General features: G+C 38.5%; 1 protein-coding gene across 8 annotated transcripts in view; it reads right to left on the bottom strand.

Annotated features, from left to right (window-relative positions):
• The window catches only part of lrba (LPS-responsive vesicle trafficking, beach and anchor containing), a 222,265-nt gene that overhangs the window by 118,950 nt on the left and 90,895 nt on the right, over positions 1–12,420 (bottom strand). For all 8 annotated transcript variants that reach the window (XM_028469572.1, XM_028445918.1, XM_028446752.1 and 5 more), the window contains exons 34-35: positions 8,160–8,224; positions 5,722–5,830 (exon numbers count right to left, since the gene is read on the bottom strand). In XM_028469572.1, coding sequence (XP_028325373.1) covers positions 5,722–5,830; positions 8,160–8,224 — 174 coding nt within the window. The remainder of the gene's footprint in view (positions 1–5,721; positions 5,831–8,159; positions 8,225–12,420) is intronic.

The following is a 12,420-nucleotide window of genomic DNA, read 5'->3' as shown; positions in this document are numbered from 1 at the left end:
CACCCTTAATAAATGCAACATTCATATTGTTAACTTGTTTTACTTCTCTATATACAGTAAAATAATATCTATAAATACCAATAGCCACTATGTTACAAACATGGTGAGGATTTGCAGATGATAAAACTATCCAAAGCTCCTCCCCCAGATGTACTATGTGATCCTAAGCACTGTCTTAGAGGGTTTGTAATGCACAACCTTCACGAGATGCACGCCCTGAAAGTCCTGCATAATGAGTATCAGTTCAATGTTAATGTCATTATCGTGGGGGGAGGCAGTGGATCGTTTTACAAGCTCAGCAGAGGAAAAACAATGACACCGGGCACTAATTAGCTGCTATCGTCTGGCTTTCACAGGATCTGGTAGTTCAATTACTCCTCTTATAAGAGCAGCAATTGAATCAAAGGGCTACACTGGAGGGGGGGGAGAACAAAAGAAAAAAGATTGAGTGGGGAGGAAAGGTACGATAGAAAGAATGACTGGGGTCTTGCTCGCTCTTCCCTATCTGAACTCTCTGATCTGCCCTTGTGCCCCTAATCCCACTACATTTCATCCCTAATGAACAGCCCCATAAAAAAAGGGAGTTCGATTTCTTGCTCCTCCCTTCTATCTCCAGTGCTGCCTCTTTGCCATGCTCCTGTGGAAGATATCAGAGTCTATCATCGCTGCGCTGGGCGGCAGCATCCGATCTGCAGATCTCCTTCACATTAGGGATCCTATTAGATAGAGAACCCTAAAAGGTAATTGGATTTCCCCCTAGTTATCTTCATCTCTGTTTCACCCTAAGCCCACTGTAATAACTTACTCTCAGGACCAAAGATAACTCAATTCTGTCCCATGGAGACCCAGTGAGAGTGTGAGTGAGAAAGACAGAGGGAGAGGGCTAGGAGAAAAAGCATATGTTATGTCTCTGAGGCAAAAGGGGGGAACCTAAATCACAAGCGTCGTCCATCACTGCCTTCGATGGGATATGAAATCTAACTAAGAACAAACATAAATTTGGTTTAATGTACTGAATTATTGTCATTTCTTTGTTCTTGGTGGAGGTTTACTGCTCCGAATGAAATAAAAAAATGTTCTCATGTGAGAAGCAGTCAAGACTGAAGCTTCTAGGTGGAGCAGCCAAGCATTACTGTTACACAGATACACATTCAAACCAGCACTGAGAGAGAAAATTGTGCAACTGCAACACACTACAATGAAACTGTCCACCCCCACTGTTTTTCTTTTTGGAGGAGGGGGTTCATTGCCTTTTTTTATTTTTATAGGAGCGGTTTAAAATGAAACTGTTGGTTCCATCAGACTTGTGTAGAGGCAAAAATCAATACAGCAATATCAGAGCCATACTTATCACAGGCTCACTTTGTCTCAGAGGTCACTGAGGAGCAACTGCATTTAAGTGCAGAATTCAATTGTGAAACATAGTTTAGGACACGTGGTGGAGGATATCTGATTAAAGGGAGCTGAGGGATAGCACAGGTAAGCTGATAGCAAATAAAAACAACAATAGAGGACCTACTATATGTTGTAGTTGGAGCTTTGTATTCATTTGAATGCTGTTATTTCTGAATAAAACGCCTTTAATAATGAAAGTCGAGCATGGAACCCTTTTTTGGACTTTATCAATGTTCAGATATTAATATTGGACTTGAAATTAATGGACAGGGAAGAGAATTGGGGCTTTTTTTGGTGTTTTCTGTATTATGTCAATGTATAAAGAGTAAGAACCTCTCTCCACTTGTATGTTTGGGTGTGTGTGGGTGCATGGATGCTGAATGAAGGGAAAAGTAAGAATTGGTCTGTATGTCTAAATATAATTTCTGAACTTAATAAAATATTTAAACAACAAAAAACCTTTTATAATAATGAAAATAAATTAATAATAACAATAATAATAATAACTAGGCAAGACCTGTATTCGGAAGTCGAATATGTATTTGGAAATTAAAAATTGAAAAAAATTGGCAAAAATGATAACCTGTATCTACATTTGTTGACAAGTTTGTTCTTTTTACTAATTAAATTGAAAGTAATAATGCAAGAAAAACAGAAGACTGACTTTGACCTTAAATATTACCTTGGGCTAAGGTTAAGGTCACACATTGAAAGGAAAAGTTGTTCAATGGTACCAGTCTGATCACTGTATTTCAATTTGTGGCCAAGTTATAGGGATAAAAGTATTTTTTTTTTTTGTTTTGGCTGAGCTTCGTCGTCCTGAGAGCATTGAGGTCACACTTTGTTCATTTTTTGAGGAGTTCTTGACCTTAAATATAACCTTGCTCGAACGTCAAGGTCACACATTGAAAGGAAATGTTGTTCAATGGTACCTGTGGCCAAGTGGCAATTTTCAATTCCCAAATACAAAAATAACTAGGCAAGATCTGTATTCGCAAGGCAAACATGTATTTGGCAATTGAAAATTGGCAAAAATGAAACCTGTATCTGGAGTTGCTGACAAGTTTGTTGTTTTTACTAATTGAAAGTAATATTGCAGGAAAAAGAGAAGACTGACCTTGACCTTAAATCTGACCTTCAGTGAAGGTCAAGGTCACACATTGAAAGGAAATGTTCAATGGTACCAGTTCACTTTTCTGAGAAATTCTTGACCTTAAATATGACCTTGAGCGAAGGTCATATAAGTCGTACAGCTTCGGTCCAATGAAATAAAATACTCCACTTGAGATGAGCTTTTCATAAATGGAGGCATCAAACTTGTATGATAAATATTCATAGAGATATTGAAAAAGTTGGTTTTGACACTTGAGGCGACCTTGACCTTGACATTTTGGCTTCAAAAAAGGTCCTTGACATTGCCCCTATGGTGTGACATACGTTTCATTAGTGCTGCCTAGGAAGAGTTCCAGGACAAAGGAGTTGTGGAAAAAAAAACACTAATAAGAACTCCTACGAGAACAATAAGTAACCAACTTTTCTATAGAAAAAAATGAAAGAAGAAAATAATAAAAAGCATATCATATGCTAAGGTTTCTTTTATTCAGACAAACAATTTTTCAGGAAATGTACTTTGATGTATGGATACATCAAAGCAATCAGTACCAGTAGATGCCTCTGAGGAAGACTGACAGTTGGCAGTCAAAACGTGAGGAGATCAATGAAAATTTTCTGAAAAAAATTTTAACATATTATTTAAAAAAAGAAGACAAAGGGAACTTTCGTGAATAAAAAGCATTTTTAAAAGAAGCATAAAGAGGGGGAAGAACAAAGGAAGGCAGAGCCACCTCCTCCTTGCATACACAATTTGGCCGATTTTAATTTTTCCGAGTGAGACATTTGCACACAATGTTGAGAATGAGTGAGTCATGACTGGGGATTTCAAAGATCTAGAACAGGATAAAAACATGCGACAGTAAGAACTGCAGCAATGGCTAAAATCCTGAGGCAGAGCAGAAGAGTATATAAAGTCTGTCATGTGCCGACTAACTGCTAAGTCAGTGATGACAGAACACTCAACTTGTTCTGTTTCTGTGACTGAGGAAAACTGTGAAGCCAAAACTCATATGGAGTTTCACACACTGAGGATCTTTTCTCATGCTGCTTCGCTATTAAAAACTGTTCAGAGGAGTGATAACGCATCCTTTGGCAGACAGCTGGATATCATTCTGTAAGATGTTGCAGCAATGTGAGGGAATTACATTCTGACTGGGAACAGCTTTCATAAAAGCAGTGCCAAACAAAGCAGCAACACAGAATAGTCTCTAAAAGCTTTGAGAATTTCTATTTAGCTTAGAATGCAAGAGAAACACTCCCTCACACTTCAAAAATGGATCACATTTTTCCTCTATTTTTTTTACATTTTTGATTATACTGTTTTATTTTGAGCAAATGCAATAATACAAGAAGCAATATTACAATAAACAAAAGATTTATTGCAGATGGCTTCCCTCCAGAAAAAAACAAAAAACAAAACGATAATTACATATATTACTGCAAACCAAAGTTGGGGTCAATTCCATTTTTTTAACAATTAAATTCCAGTTATTTCTGTTAGCACCTCTTATGATAACGGGTCCTAAATCAGCTGTAAAATACACTAAAAACAAATATTTATCATCTAATTTCTTTCCTATCTATTGGTTACCTTGTTAGGCTCCCTAATCAATAAAAATATAGGTTTAGTGTGGGCGTCTGAGCCTTTTTTGTGTCAGTATAACACTAGATTTATTAGTTTTTTTAAATGGTAAAATGTGGGGAAGCTTGATATGAAACATATTTTAATTATTGTTAATTACGTGTGTTGAACTGTACATAGAACTGTAACATGGTTCCCCAGTTTTGTGTTAAAATATAAGTGACAACTGTTATAGAATTTTATTATTATAAAATTACGCCATTAATTATTAATTATCAATCCCATCCCTAACTCTACATTACAGTAACAAATAATCTAATTTTCAGCATACTTTTTTCCAACCATTGCTCCTGTTAATAGATTAATTTGTCTCATCTTTATATGATTTTGGTTATAATACACAAAAAAAAAACAAATTACACACTTTCAAAATTGTCATACTACATAAAAAATATTTTCTTTTAAATTGCTTGATATTTGTACTCTCTTTAATTTCATTTTTTTAATTTTCTTTTTTACAGCAAAAGCTGCAACTTAGAGGGTGAACACAGAGCTAACCCGCTACCTCTCAGGTCTGTCTGCACATTTAGTGCTGGTTCCTGAGAAATGAAGGATGAAGGGATGGATGAGAGGGGAGGATGCCGTATTCGTGTCACTGACAAAATACACCCCCAGTGGGAGTATTTTGGACAGGATCTCAGCAAGACAGGAAAGGATTTTGGTAAGATTTGGAAAGCAGAGCAGTGAGTTTAGTAGGGTTTGAGTGGGAAAGGGGCAAAGAGGGGTGCCCGCAGGTCAGGATAGACAACCTGGCAGCAACGCGTGAAAGGGAACGATTGTGCTGAGAGCTTTTAGAGCGAGTAAGGAGAGAAGTAGGGATTCAGGGGCGAGACTCGGTTCTACTGAGACGTACAGGGTAAAGTAACACCACAAAGTGTTTGGATAGTAATGTGTAGAAGGCATGATCTGCCCCCATATACTACGCCTGTGTTCATGCATATTTACAATTAGCCAGAAGAAGTAAACATTTGTACTGCACATTTACTCTGATGGAGAATTGGATGTGATGAAGAAATTGGATCAGCTCCTCTCCACCATCACCATTTCCATTCACTGGTTTTAAAGCAAAAGATCATTAGATGACTGCAACTATTTTAATCGCACTTTAAAAGTGAAGCTCCAAAATGGACTTTATTGTCTGTGCATGGCATGCATCCAGTTCCCATAAGTCTTGTAGAGGGATGCTTGGCACTTTTATTCCTGGTACAACAATTTCTCATGAGCCTCATCTTTCAAATATTTATTTTTTATTATTTGGAGACGATCATTTGTCAATTAAATCTATTCTCGTTCTATCATTTCTAATAAATCAGTATTTTATCCTTGCAGTTTAATGTAGCAAATAAATCTGTGGCATCTATGAAAAAAAAAAAAGCTTTGAAAGCCACTACAGAACCTGCAGTCCAACAAATGGACATGCATATAACTGAACATAATTAAATTAAATGTTTCATCAATGTCTTTTAAAAAAAAAATCAACCAACAAAGTTATTGAGTTTAAATGACACATTTATCCAACAAACTTTCTTTTTACATTTGTGTGTCCTAGACATAACTTTGCAGCCTCTTACCTCAAACTCAGCATGTTTGTGAATATCTTCAGCTCTTTGTCTGCTGAGGATAAATTCAGCCTCATTAGCCACACGAACCAGGTGGTCCTTCATGGTGTGACTGAGGAGCCTAAAACAACACATTGAAGACAGAGTATTTGTAATTATCCAAATGTAAAAAAAATAAAAAAAAAATATTTAGAATGTTATTCCGTTAAGGGCTAAGACTTTAAGAACAATCTTCAAATGTTTTTCTTTAACATATTTAGGAATCTGTTTAACACATATCAGGTTCCTTGCAGTAAAAACAGCAGCAAATGCTGGAAAAGTACCATGTAATATGGGCGGAAAATTCAATTTAGAAACCCAAACTTGTCCCTCAAATTGTGAGCAGGTGATAATTGATTAGTTAATGATATGCATCTGACAAGGAGGAGGGTCGCTGTCTGTGTTGCTACACATGTAGTTTACCCCCCTTGTCTTATCAGTGTTGGTGAAACATGCATGATCTGTGAGTGTGCATGTGTGTCCAGGTCAAAGAAACCCCTCGGCAGCCCGCAGGTCAGGTCTGTGCAAAGTGGAACAATAACAGAGCAGGAGACAGACTGGAGGATGAGGGGCTGCTGGGAGGGATTTAAGGAGCCATGGGATGAGTGTAACCTAAGCCTGCTGTTTCAGCGCACTGCAGCAGGGGAGCGGAGGCGCTGGGGCCTCTGCAGCCTCTAGTGCCTGTTCAGGCCTTACCATCAATAACACCAATACAGCCCTTTTTATGGGACACTGCACAGCATTAGACAAATACCTTTTAATCAACCTTTTGTTTTATAATTGTTTACTTTGCACATATGAAGGTAAAAGAGTGACATAGAATCAAACCTACGAGAGATGAACATGTTTTATTAGATAAAGATAAAGTGTACGCCTCAGAGCAATAAATCAAAGATCATTTGCTCAGAAAAATAAGATGTAAAAGGTTGAAATCGGGGCTCAAAAGTTTGTTCACTCTCTTGTTGACATGTTGGAATAGTTTCATGCATTGCATTGTGGGATATGGAGTCTCAAAAACAGATGCATAGAAGTATTTACTTTATTCTTCTTAACGCGATTTAATGCGTTTTTTCACCGGACAAGGAGAGCACAGTCAAGCACAACACAAGCAAACACTGTAAAAATAAAGTGAAAACAACAGGACTCCTTATCCCACAATGCAATGCGCAAAACTTTTCCAAAACTGTCAATGAAAGAATGTTTACAGGGGGGTTCAAAACAAACTTTTAAGTGACAATTTCAACCTTTTTCCGAGCAAATGATGATGATATATTAATGTATGAGGCCTACACTATATCTTTATCTGATAATCAACCCTATATTCAGGATAGCAGCTGCGTACCGTATTCTAGATTCTTATTTTTCAAATTCAACACATGTTTTGTTACTCTATTTTTACCAAACTGCCATAAATTAAGTTTCCTTCAATACTACAAAGAGGAAACTGGAAAACTTCTCAACATTCATGTTGTCACATGGTTTGAATGGCAATGCTTAGTCTGGATTTAACAGAATTATGGAATGCATCAACTTTGTCAAGATAAAAGAAGCAATAAAATATTAACATTAAAGCCCAAGTACACTTTATTTTATTGTTTGAGATTATTCAAAAGCCGCTCTTTGCAGAGTTGATAGAATGTGATACTTACAGTTAAAAAAAAACAACATTTGATTTCCCACTCCACTTAAATGAATGTTTGCATGTGTGCAGAGTATAGACGACTGTGTACCACAAACTCCTTCTCTCTTACTGGTTAGCCCGGACATGATTTGTTAGGCTCTTTAAAGTGAATTATACACCATTTACCGCCCCAGCAGTCAGGGAGGGTTTTGTAGTTGTTGAGGATTTGGAAGTAAAAATTTGGTCTCAAGAGTCTGAAATTAATAAAGAGTTTTAAGACCACAAAAAAAAGTGAGGCAGGAAGAGAGTTACTCACAAAGCGGCGAGTTAGGAATTCTCATATGTTGGTGTGGTATGAAAACAGCAGGGAGCACAAAGATAGATGACTTTGGAGCGGCAGAGGCTCCGCCAGAAAAGCACAAACTGACGGTGGAACCGTGAGAATGAGTGATTTCCCCAAGTGACACAGAGAAACCAGTGATCAGAGCAGCTGTCACCTTCTGCCTAACCCCTCTCCTTTTCTTAAACCCCCTGTGGGATAAACAGGTATTGAATGGAGCCTTGAACTCAAAGCTCTTCCATCCTCATGATCTTGAGCCACTCTGTAGAACCCAAATATTGATTGTTCACTATCTTGAATCGCTTAATCATCACACAGGGCCCCAGGGATCTGGGGGGACGAAGTGGTTTCTGAACTTAGAATTGTGAAATTAGAAAGTGAGTGATAGCCGATAGGTGAAGAGATGCAAAGAAAGGCAAGGGTGAGGGAGAACAGGTGGGGGTTACTCACCTGCCTTCGTTGACTAACTCGATGAAGGCCAACCCGGCATTCTTCTGGATGGAGTTCTGCCATTCCTGCAAAGAAAAAGCAACAACAAACAAAACAGTTTCAGAAAAGTGAATGAACAATATTCTGCCTCAACCTGAGCCAATAATGCCTAGACATTTGATTACCGGCTTTACAATTTCAGAAACAATACCGATAATGTATTATTTGAGCACTATTGAAGTATCCCTCTTCAAAGTTCTCCCAAAGCCAATGATACAACCATATGAAGCAAAACCAATCACTTGTGTGGGACTAGCCTGGCAATAAGCTACACCTACTTCCTTACTTTTTGTAAGACAGTGGGTATGGTAATGCCACCGCTTCTGCTCACTTCCTTGGTTCGAAAGAAACTGAGCCAATCAGAACCGTACAGAAATAATATCTCCTGCACCAAGCAGTGTCAAGACAAATATGGTGCCCTCCACGGAGAAGCCATTTGGAGGTGCGGTCTGCTCAGTTTTAAAAGACCTGGATAAATAAGAGGCTTTAAAACTGTAAGTCTGTACCATACTACATACCATTTTCCTCTGACGGCTCATTTTTGGGAAAAAGATCTAGGATTGTCGCACCATTTTCGTCACGTCCGCTCTTCGTTTGATTGGTTACTCTGCACATGTTTGTCATGCCCCGCTCAGCCCCCAGAACTCAAACGCCTTGTGAGTGCTTCCAGACTAATCGCCTACATTAAACATTGAATAATACAAGAAGATTAGTATGGGTTTCAGGCTAGTGTGGCACTGGTTTCAGTGAAAAGGAGGCAGTAAATAAGCAGAGATTACAAGTTGGCTAAAATGTAAACAGAATTTTTTTTATGCTTTAGTGCAGATGGAGGACTGTTAATTTGAATGTATATTATTGGTTATTACCATACTGACAAAAAGGAGTCAAAAAGACAGCATTTGAAATGTACATAAGCAGTAAGCACGCAATCTGATATTCTTAGGAAATGAAAATATTCTATATAAGTTCCTACTTTGTCATCCCTTTGTTACCTTTTCCTGTGTCTACCGCTGATCTGATATCAAATAGAAACACTTTTCATCTACACAGGCAACATGACGTCCCAGTCAGAAGGCCTTAAGGAGCCACATCGGAAGAACATTTATCACACGTAAATACACAATTTTCTTCCTCCCTTTGACTAACGTTTTGGTTTGAAGTGTCAATCTAAACAAGCCAACCACAGCCGAGGCGTGAGTAAATCCTCGACTTCGAAGGGACAACAAGAGAGGGTAAACTCAGCGGTGATCGTCTCTCATGTTCTGTTCAATATTTCAACGCCTTCAGCAGAACCGTCAAAAGAATAATAAAGCAGCAAGGTCATGGGGCCTGTCTGAACCTCGCAGCACTTTTTCTCCCTTCTTCCTCTCAAGGGACATTGAGAAATACAGACAAAAAGTACTCTTTAAAGAATTCATTATTCACTTGCACACACATTAAGTTCGCCATACTTCAGCTTTACCTAAATTCTGTCATCGGTTTCAAGAGTCAAGACATTCTCTCAAGGAATTCTCATTCCAAAGTGGCCTAGACAACAAATCTTATTTGACTTAACTCCGTGATTGAGTCAAAAAAAACAGCGATGTAATGACAGACACGTAACAAGAACAAGCCCGACCGTTTCTGACCTGGCTGTCATCATTCTCGAGCTGATAGAGGAAACTGAGTGTTTATGTAGAGAGTAACTTTTCAGTAAACCTAGAGAGTCCACAGGGAACCGGATATCAGCACCATGGGGAGGAAGGAAAGATCACTTTACAAGTATTTTTCTAGCACATCCAATTGTACACGTGAGACATTTTTTAGGCCCAACGCCTCACTATTCACTGTAAAAAGAAAAAAAACATATAAGCCACTCAAACTTCAAGCCAAGAGAGCAACTTTCCTGACGAAGTCTGCATACCATCACTCTATAACCAACTGCACGTCATACAGAGAACAACATTGCACTTAACCTCAATTTATAACCGTTTTCTGTCCAGCAGGACCATATTGGCATTGACCGTGTTTACAGTACATTCCAAATACAGATGGCACACAGGGAATAGAAGTCTGTGTTTGGGAGTGGAAACAGTTTTTAGAGTCAAGTACGAATGGGGGGGTTCTGCGTCTCCGGACTGTTTTTGGAGCAAGCTCATAAGAATAGCCTTGGGGCCTTCCAGCTGAAGCATAGAGTCTAGTTGAAGGACATTAACCATGAGTGTTAGCTCGTAGCTGTGGGGATACTTAAAACCATACCGGGTTGTGCCGTGAGAGCCGGATTTCAAATGAATAGCTCAAGAAGTGCAGCTGTAAATAAAGCTGCCCTCAGTGGAAGAGTCAGCAAATCACAATATCAAGAGTTATATTTTCTTTCATCTTGGATTTCTAAAGATTTTAACGTAAGAGAAACCTAAAAGTCTGCCCGGGGCAGATAAAGACTTGAGCAGAAAGACAGGCTTTGCTTCTAAATTAGGTTTGAAGAAATGTGTGCAGGCCATTGGCATTTTGTAGACACAGACAAAGGTGATAGCAAGACTAATGGTGTCATTAAGAGCTAAGAAACGGTTCCTCTAGTTGAATTAAAAAAGCAGTGACCCCGAACTGAGGGACATCTCCGAGTGACAATAAGGAAAGAGGGACAGGTCAGTGATGGAATATTGGATTTTGGCTGCCCTGGTCAGCGGTGTCGCAGCTTTTATGACCACGATAGAGGCCATGACCAGAGCACTCCTGATGAGAGGATACAAGCAGCCATTTGTGACCTTTCACCTTTAACCTGACCTTCTAACTGATGATCGAAAAAACAAGGGTGCAAGGCTTTCAATGGACAATGGCCAAAAGATGGAAAAAGTGTTGGATTAACCAGTGACAGAGTTTGGCTCCTATTCATCTGCTACACACAGGCAGAATTAGCAGCTATTTGTGTCCAATTTTGAAGTCAATGAGACAGCTCTGTTTGGTCTGTGTTCACCCGTGATGGCATTGAGGCTAAACACACATGCCATGCACTTCCGTCATTACAGCTGATTATCCATAATCAGCATCTAAATATACCAAGACCACTGGTGAGAAAACACAGACCTTCTGAATAAAATTGCCTTTCAAACTCAGGGCCCACCACAACACAAGGAAAACATTTTCCAACACCAAAGAGAGTAACGTCAGCTCTGCTGAAATAATAAATAAGTCTAATGTTCTTTTTGCTGGCATCACTCACAATCACAAGTATTTGTTGATGTGAGAGGCAATGAGAATACGTGTTTAGATGAGACGACAAGAGCATAAATCCTTGTGTCAAACATGGCAGCTCAGCAGAAGCAAAAAAACAAGGTAGAGCTACTGATTTCCTTTCTCTTTCCTACAAACCATGATATCCTCCAGATCCCAAGTATACTGTAGCTATAAAACGGATTTAAAAAATGCACACAATCATAGACTTTAAATAAATCTGTAAGTCGCTACTGGATCAAATTAAGCTGCTTTTTTCAATTAACATAATACCAGGTGTTGCTCAATATTCACAGTAATTCTAAAATGACTAAAGCTGGCTTAAGCATTGAGCAGTGAATTGATACTCATAGTGACTGATAAAAGAACACATGTGTATCTAATAATGTCAAAATCACCCTCAAATTAACAAAGGAAAAAATATCTGAATTACTGGCTTTCCAGATGCTTCAAAAACCCTGATCTTCACACAAAGCAAGAGCTCAAAAGACCACAATCGCCCGCCAACAAGCACACAAACAAAAACCACAACCAGACACTTGCAACAATTAATCAAGTGAAGAGATAAAGAATGCATAAAACCACTCAATGGAGTTGGTTATAGGTGTCAAAAATGTTTTCACATAACTTCTTAAAATAAAACAGGGGGTACGAGAGAGTAGAAAATGAACAAATGAAAGCAGGAAGCACTCAATATTGTTTCTTTCCACTTACTTACATAATGGCATTCTTTAAAACTAGTACAGTGCCCGTTGGAAGTATTTATTCATATAGTGGGAGGAGCTTAAGTAGAGTTGTCAGTTATGGCCAAATGAGTATGTGTTTGAAGGTTGGCTGTACAAAGAGGTGTACATACTCTGTACTCTTATAAAGGGGTATATTTGTGGGTGCAAAGTAAAATAGTGTGTGCGATTTCCCTGGTTTAATTCTGTGGGACATGCGCATGATAAATGTGTTTGTTATATTTTTTACTAATTTTTAATTTCTTTTTTGATGTGGCGTATTTTTTTGT

This window comes from Gouania willdenowi, chromosome 1, assembly GCF_900634775.1.
Source record: "Gouania willdenowi chromosome 1, fGouWil2.1, whole genome shotgun sequence".
Lineage (NCBI taxonomy): Eukaryota > Metazoa > Chordata > Actinopteri > Blenniiformes > Gobiesocidae > Gouania > Gouania willdenowi.
This window is presented reverse-complemented; position numbering and strand designations above follow the sequence as displayed.